The 8,254-nt window shown below is 49.9% G+C and overlaps 1 protein-coding gene across 1 annotated transcript in view; it reads left to right on the top strand.

Annotated features, from left to right (window-relative positions):
• The first annotated feature begins 566 nt into the window (after window positions 1–566).
• The window catches only part of TTC7B (tetratricopeptide repeat domain 7B), a 209,615-nt gene continuing 201,927 nt past the window's right edge, over window positions 567–8,254 (top strand). The window contains exons 1-2 of the mRNA XM_025042114.1: window positions 567–724; window positions 2,717–2,885. Coding sequence (XP_024897882.1) covers window positions 575–724; window positions 2,717–2,885 — 319 coding nt within the window. The 5' untranslated portion in view covers window positions 567–574. The remainder of the gene's footprint in view (window positions 725–2,716; window positions 2,886–8,254) is intronic.

Raw genomic sequence — 8,254 nt, 5'->3', positions numbered from 1 at the left:
CTTAGGAATAAAGTCTTTCTACAGACATTCCCAGATATCAGTGTCTGTATAGTCTTGACTTCTAGACAAACACAGACTGCATGCATTTAGGTCATTTGACACAAACTCATTTTAAGAATCTGACTGTACAAGGCATTCTGCTGGCTCAAATCCATGTCTGAGGCCACAGAACATGGGCTAGGAAATTTCACTCTTGGAAAGGCATAGTGTTGGGCCTTGTGTGTGTTTTGTAAGGATCATACTGAATAAATCATAAGACAACTTTGTGTTTTTTTCCTACACAACTTGAGCTCGCTCCGTGTTAAAATGTATCCATCTTTCTAGATTCAGTAAATAGGTGATGAAGGAATGACTGGATGCTTGAGCCACCACCTGTTTGAGTACACACTACTGGAACATTCTTGACAAATGCACACGAGTTCACTATAAGGTGTTGCCTACTTGGACTCGGTTATGAAGTTCCAGAAGGGCCTTGCTGGGGGCGTGGAGTGAGGGGGTGGTGGTCCCGAGGTCCTTGGGGGGTTCCCGGCACACTGACCATTCCTCGCTGCTCACCGTGTTCTTCACAGATGACATGGCAGAACTCCTCCTCGGGGAGTCGAAGCTGGAGCAGTACTTGAAGGAACACCCTCTGCGGCAGGGGGCCAGTCCCCGAGGCCCCAGGCCCCAGCTAACTGAGGTCCGCAAGCATCTGACCGCCGCCCTGGACCGGGGGAACCTCAAGGTACTGTGGATCTCTGGGACAAGGTGGGGCAGTGCGGAGTGCTGGCTCCATCTCCTCTGAGCTGTGTGGTTGGGGATGATCCCCCTGGACGAACTGGGTGATGTTTGGACCACGTCTCCACTGCCGTGGCTTGTCTTCTTGGAAGCAGGACAATTGATGTGTGCAGTTGATGTGTTAACCCCTAAGCTAGCTGACCACCTTGTGGGGGCTTCTGGCCCAGTAAAGTATTTCTGATGAGAGGCTTCAATGACGCATTACCCTGAAAAATAGCACTGATCTTCTCCAGGTGCTTGAAATAAGCCATCATGTGTGACCCAGAGCTCAACCTGACACCCCGTTCCATTACAGGAAAGAGAGAGAAGAAGCTTATCAGGAGTGCCACTTACTGCAGTTTCCTGCCTAAAAATGTGTGGCCCATGAACGTCCCCAGGCCTCTCTGGTCTAGAGCTGTGTGGGGTTTCAGACGGGGGGCGGGGCGGTGACCACAGGCCTGGTGCCTTGCCGTGGGAGGGGACAAGGACAGGAACTTCCCTCTGCCTGAGCAGTGACCCTAGTCCTTATGGCACAGGAAACGTTATGCACGGCCCTCCTATTCATCTACCCCGTTTTCTGTTTATACTCAGCCTTCCCTTCCCCTCTCCCATTTTTCCTTTCTTGCGTCTTTAGATTCCCTTTCATCTCACCTTCACTTACCACCGCCCTCCCTCAGCACCCCGGTCTTCTCCAGTGCTGCCTGTTGTCCCTGCTCCCTTTCAAGAAATGCCTGGAAGAGGGCCGCCCTATCTCAAACGGCCGCTTCGCCACGCTCTGGCTGGTTACCTGCATGTTGTCTACCCTGTCACAGCTATAGGTTACAGAATATGCGCCTCATAAGCTGAAAAATCTAGCCTCGTATAGCTTGGGTTCCAAGGAGAAGGCCTGGGAGAGGGTGATAAATCTGTTTCCTTATATAGATGGCTGGATGGCCTCTTCTTCCTCCGCTACAAGTGGGGGGAGGGGAAGGGAGGCACGTGGGGCTGGTGGGTGTGGCCTCAGGAAGCCAGCCTCTCCTGACTGGCCGGGAAAGAGCTGCGACAGGACAGTTGGAGCTGGCAGCCTCTGGGGAGGGGACTCCCGGTCAGTAACCTTAAGAAGCTGGAAGGGCTCGGCAAGTAAAGTTCACCCCTGGAAAGAAAGCAAGTCCTGATTTTTGCACTCATTGAGGAAGCCTCTCTCCTTGGGTTGGTTGTGTGGGTTACGCTCCCAGTGCAGTGCACAGGACACACGAGGATGCCTGTGCGAGCTCCTCTTTTCGAGACAGGTGCCTCTCTGTTTTGTTCAGAAAGCATTCCTTCACTTTTGCCCCAGTCCAGCCCAGCCCAGACACCTAAGGGGAGCCTCAGGGCTTTTGTTTTGTCTTGCTACAGCTTTATTGAAATATAATTCATATGCCATATAACCCACCCATTTAAAGTATGCGATCGAATGTTTTTTAGCGTATTCACAGAGTTGTGTAACCATTACCTTAATTTTAGAACATTTTTTATCACCCCCAAAATAAACCTGGAACTTTCCAGGCTCCTTCCGGTCCCAGCTTCCCAGCGCTAGGCAGACACTGATCTGCTTTCTGCCTCTATGGATTCGACCATTCTGGCCATTTCGTATAAATGGGAGCATAGCATGTGTCGCCTTTCCTGCCTGGCTTTTTCACTTGGCATACTGTTTTTGGGGCTCATCCAGGTCATAGCCTGATGTATCAATGCTTCCTTCTTACCATGGCTGAGTAATACTCCATGGCATGGTGAGACCACGTTTTGCTCACCCACTCATCAGTCGATGGACATTTGAATTGCTTCCACTTTGGGGCTAGTGTGAGCAGTACTGCTGTGAACAGGTGTGCGCAGTTTCTGGGTGCAGAGCCCCAGAGTTCTGCAGCAGCAGATGGCTGAGCCCCGAGAAAGCATCACCCATAATATCGTAGGAAAATGTTTTTTTCTCTCCTTTTCCTTCTAGTCAGAATTCCTACAAGAATCCAACCTGATCATGGCCAAGTTGAATTATGTGGAAGGAGACTATAAAGAAGCTCTCAACATTTATGCCCACGTGGGCCTCGACGACTTGCCGCTGATGGCCGCTGCCCCGTACAGGTTGCGGATGATCGCGGAAGCCTTCGCCACCAAAGGTGAGGCCTGCGTCCCTCTCCCCTCCCCACTCTTCCTGGCAGGGCTGCCCCCGGGTCGTGCTGTTTGGAGCCAGCAGAGCCTCCTGGAGCCTGCACTTTGACCCCCGTGGCCCTGGCTGGGGATTAACTCTGACAACTCCCAGCAAGGCCAGCGCACTGCATGATTTTAAGGCCAGCGACACAGTGTGTCCTCAGAGCCTCAGTTCTTCAATTATCACTGAAAGAAATGAAGGAAAAACGTTTCAGTCATTTTCTGATCATTAATATGTAACTAAGCGGAGATTTTTCTTGGTAATTAAGATGCACAACATATACAGGGTTTCTCATCTTACGGCCACTTGCCCACATGGCGGACCACATTTTTATTCATTAATGGCACCTCTGGGTTAATTAAGGCTAAGTGGCTGCTACACATGGCAGTCCTTGTAATAGTCAGCCACTGTTTAACTGCGTGCCTCGGGGCTCAGGCGGTCGAAGGGTAAATGTCACCCCAGGTGCCATGACGGAGTTTGTAATCTGATGTGAGAGTGCAGCCCCACGGAAAAAGAAATGACAAAGAGGCCGGACACACACAGTAGCTGACCTTTCCAATTGCCACTTCCTCATCTGTGAAATGGGTATGATCATATCTACTTCATAGAGTTATGAGGCTTAAGTCAAGTCATGTGCGTAATGCGCTTGACACAGTACCTGGCACGGACTAAATGCTTCCTAAATGGTATCGTACAGTGCCAGCTCCAAACAAGGCAGCCATCAGTAAAAACTGCGCATGGGCAACAGCTTTTCAGAGGCAAGAGAGGTCACCGAAGGGCATTGGGGGCTGGAAGGCTTCCTGGAGGAGGAGAGATGCTTCGAATCAGACTTCTAAAGGGTATGGTAAGAAGGGGACCATCCGAAGCAGCTCCTCTCCTTCCTGCCACCTACTGTCCAAACCATGCATTGTGACTGACTGTTGCTGGCCCAGAGGCCAGGGCTCTGAGTGTGCCGACCCTCCAGAACAGCAGCCAGCTGGCCACTTGTGTGCTGCCACCTGTCTGACTTGGTTGTCTTATGCAGAAATGAACAAAGATCCAGCCCAAGGCACTCTTAAGGGCTTTGTGATGGGGGCGACATATTCCTCCAGTTCCCTGGGGAATCTCTAGTATTGCCAGGCTCATCTAATTAATCTTCTAAATGTCACTGTGGGCTGGGAAAGGATGCTGTCACTCTTGACAGGGCATGCTGGCATTTTAATGGGCACAGTCCTTTGAGGCTGTCTTGGGGGATCCTAAGAGCTCTTGGCCTATATTTGCGCCTGAGTCATGGGGTGTGCTGCCGTCCGGGCCACATAGCTGCCCCCTTCTCTCTCTGGTGCTCACTTAGCTACCTCATATGCCTTAAGTTATGGGAACTCTGTGTGTGTGTGTGCGTGTGTGTGTGATTTTTGGGCCAGGAACGGTATTTTTCAATGAGAGCAAAGCTTCATCTGGCAGTTTCCAGCCATTGTGTGTGTGTGTGTGTGTGTGTGTGTGATTTTGGGCCAGGAATGGTATTTTTCAATGAGAGCAAAGCTTCGTCTGGCAGTTTCCAGCCACCCCATTGACCTGGGACCTGTTGGATTGTGGCCAGGAGTAGATTTGCTATTTGGGGTTGGGAATGGCTCAAGGCCTACTTAGCACCGAGAGCTCAGGTCTTAGTATTGGCTTTGAGACATCCTGGTGGTAGCAGACTGTCTAGAGGTCTCATTCCAGCTTCGTCTAGTGGCTGCCATGTATAGTGGACAAGGAGGACAGGAGACTCGGTCCCCGAGTTTGGCCCTGGGTGATATGGGATTAGCAGTGGGTCCCAGCTATGGGACTGAACCACTTGGCTCTTGGGACACACTGGCTGGCTCATCAGAGACCTAGCCCTGGCTAGTTTCTGAATTCCATAGGCACATGCAGGGTCACATGTGTACGGGTAGAGGGAAGGGTCACTTTTGCCCAGAGGAAGTGACCTGCAGCCCAGGAGGACTCAGGCCCCAAGAGCCTTGGATGGCCAGGTGAGAGGCAGCGTGGAATGATGGTTGTGAGCACCAGTGTTGGACCATCTACCCGGGTCCACCCCAACCTCTGTCACACACAGGTCACGTGACCCTGTGCAAGTTCTTAACGTCTCTGTACCCTAGTTTCCCCATCTATCAGGCTCCTATTGGGTCGTCAGGAAGAGTTCATGAGCTAGTACCTGGAAAATGCTTACAGCGTTACCTGGCACATGGTGAGCATGATGTGAATATTAGTTTAAAAGACGGTGGGGGGACCACTAAAAGTGACTTAGCAACAGAGGACGTCGCTCCTCTAATTCATGGAGATGCCAAAGACAGGGCAGTTCCCTGAGGAGCTCCAGAGCCTCTTGGCCTAGCTCTGTGTAGGAATAGGCTTGGTTTTTCTGTTTTCATCAAGGTTCTTATAACTTAAGGGGAGATTGCTGATAAGGATTTGATGAATATTAGCACGCAAAGTACAAAGTACCGTTGAATCAGGTTGCGAGACACTGACCCTCAGGCATGTGAGACAGGCTTTGTTTGGTCCTCTCAGTGTTTCCAGTGCTTTTGAATTAGTTGCTAACATTTCCAAATTGGGAACAGTTAAGAATTTGGCTTTCTGTCTTCATGGGAAAAAAGGCTAGAGCTGTCCCGTCATTCTCCCAGGTTTAGCCCAGGCTGGAGCTGAGTGAACCTGCCCCTTGGGTGGGCATGCACCCAGCCCACGCCCCTCCCCTGTGCCGCCTGCATGCTGCTGTAGACGGTGGAAGTGACCTGCACGCTTTCATAGGTCACCTGAACGTTTCCTTGGTCACTTGGGGTCTGACTCGCACAAGGCTTTCAACCAGAGCCTGGAAATGTCCTTGAACTCTCACATCTAATTCTTCCTGCCACAGCTTGGAGCTCCACCTCCCTCGTCCAGGTAACGTCAGCCATGGTTCATGGGAATGAGAAGCCAACATCATTCAGTTGCTGAGAACCTGCTATGGGCCAACACCATGTTAGGGCTTCACTGTCTCTTTAATCCTCCAAACCCCTAATTTACAAATGAAGGAAATGAGATTACGTGTGGTTACTAGGAATATCAGTGCCCACTGTGTGCCCGGTGCTGTGTCCTCTACTTGGGTGTCGCAGCCAGTTTCCACGACCACCCTGGGCGGTGGGCACTGTTATTCTTTCCAGTCCCTTGGCTGACCTGAGGCCTGGTAGCCCGTAGCCAGGAATTGGTTTGCAGATGAGCACACTGAGGCACAGAGAGGTCAGGTAAGCAGCCCAGGGGGCTGCAGCTAAGAAGTGGCAGGAGGGGGCTCAGCCTGAAGGCTGTTCAGCTTCAGGGCCCATGTTCTGGTCACTCTGCTCCATGGGCACGTGGATCAGAGCTCACTCGGGTCAGGCCAGGTTTCCTTGGGTGGGAAACTTTCAGACGCTAAAGGACACCCTGGATTCGTGCCTGTCACCCTCTTCTCAGCCCCTCTCCCCTTGTTCCTGCACCTTAACTTCTTGTCCTTGCCCAGGTTTCTTCCTGCAAGTTCTGTCCCTCAAGCTCACACATGTCCTATCTTCTCTGAAACCCTCTGGGGCTCACCCATTCAGAGTCGATCTTATTCAGTACCGTCACAGCACAGTAGATTAGAATTACGTGAAAATCCTCTTAGAGTTAGTTGTGCCGTTATCAGACACCTTGCTAGTCGTGAGTTCTTCTAAAGGAAGAACTCTGTGTGTCGTTTGTTTGCCATCCTCGGAACTTGGCTGCGTGTCCGGCATATAATTAACGCTTAGTTATTGAGTGGAATTTGTAAAATTTCCCTTCCTCGGATTTCTGTGGACATGCCCATCACATAATTCAGGTGATTCTGGGTGCTTTTGCTTCTAGCCGATCATGGACAGATGTGTTTTCTTTGCCTGTAGATAACATACTAAGCATATTTTGATGATTCAAAGTCATTTCTGCCAGTTATGGGGAATACCTGTCAGAAAACGCTGACATCACATCATAACAGTGCCTGACACGGGTCTCTTTCCCAAAGGTACACATTTCAGTTCCTTTCCATGGTCAGAAAGCACCTGAGTGGATCTCACCTCCTCCCCCAGCTCCTTCCTCCAATCTCTTAAACCTGAGTAGAATAACAGAGTATGGGAATAGAAGAAACAGAGAAACTCCTCAGCTTCCTGTAATATTGGGTTAATCGAGTGAGTAGAGACCTTTGCTCTAGGACACAGATTGAGATATCAGATGAAATCTCCAGGACAGCGAGTGGCCACAGATGTTCTCTTTCCAAGTGGGGAGGCTTGGGAACAGCAGACACATGGCCACTGTCTATTTTGGGACTTAGATCTACTGGACGTGGGGTAACTTTCTGCAGGTAGGACAGTGGCAGCTGGAAGTAGCTTGCCTTCCTGGAGCTGGCCTTTATAAGTGCCTTGGTATGTACCTTGTTGTAATAAAGGGACCGAAATGCGTTGGCTCCGATGTGACTGAAGCCTGTCACAGTCCTGTGATAGTCCAGCCGGTCGAGGCTGGTGGGGCCGCTGTGTTCTCTGAGGCTACTGCTCCTCCCCCGTCTGCTGGCGGCCAATGCACATCCGTGTGATTGAAACTGGGCTCCGGGGTGTTGCAGCTCATGGAAACAGGAAAGAGAGAAATGTCTAGGGTGAGCGGAAGTAACATCAGTTCTGCTGACAGTCCATTGGTGAGAGGTTACTATAGGACCATATCCACCAGGAGCCTCTGTCACACATGTTAGTGTACTTCTCTATACTTATCATATGTGTGAATTTTTTATGTATAAAAATTAGATTATGCCATATATACTGCTTTGTGACCTGCTTCTTCCACTTTGCTGCAGGTCACAAACACTTTCCGTGACATAAGAGATATTTGTGCAGCATTTCAGCAGCTGTACATTGTATGGATGAGCTGTGGTATATTGAACTAAAAAGCTTCTATTTTGGACATGTAGCTTGTTTCCAGCTTTTCACCGTTATATATAAGGCTATGACGAACACGTTCTCAGCTTGGGCTTTGTGCTTGTGCTTAATGATTTAAGAGGGGTTAAATCGGAAGTGAGTTTTCTGGGTCGAAAGAGAAGTATTTCCAGCCTGCCCTGCTGGGCGGCTGCACCTGCGTGCTTTCTTAGCTCAGAGTGTGAGACCAGCTGCCGCTCATTCTGGCTGATACCGAATAGAATCTCTCTGATCTGAAAGTGAACATTTATTCTTCAGTTGTTTGTTGAGTATAAGCTATTTGGGAAATAAAGGAAAATATAAAGCAGAAAACAATATCGGTCACCATACTGCCACTCAAGCTAGTTAACCACTTTTAAAGATATCTATATATCTATATATATATGTCTATATATAGATATAT

The sequence above is a fragment of the Pteropus alecto genome, unplaced genomic scaffold, assembly GCF_000325575.1.
Source record: "Pteropus alecto unplaced genomic scaffold, ASM32557v1 scaffold8, whole genome shotgun sequence".
Lineage (NCBI taxonomy): Eukaryota > Metazoa > Chordata > Mammalia > Chiroptera > Pteropodidae > Pteropus > Pteropus alecto.
This window is presented reverse-complemented; position numbering and strand designations above follow the sequence as displayed.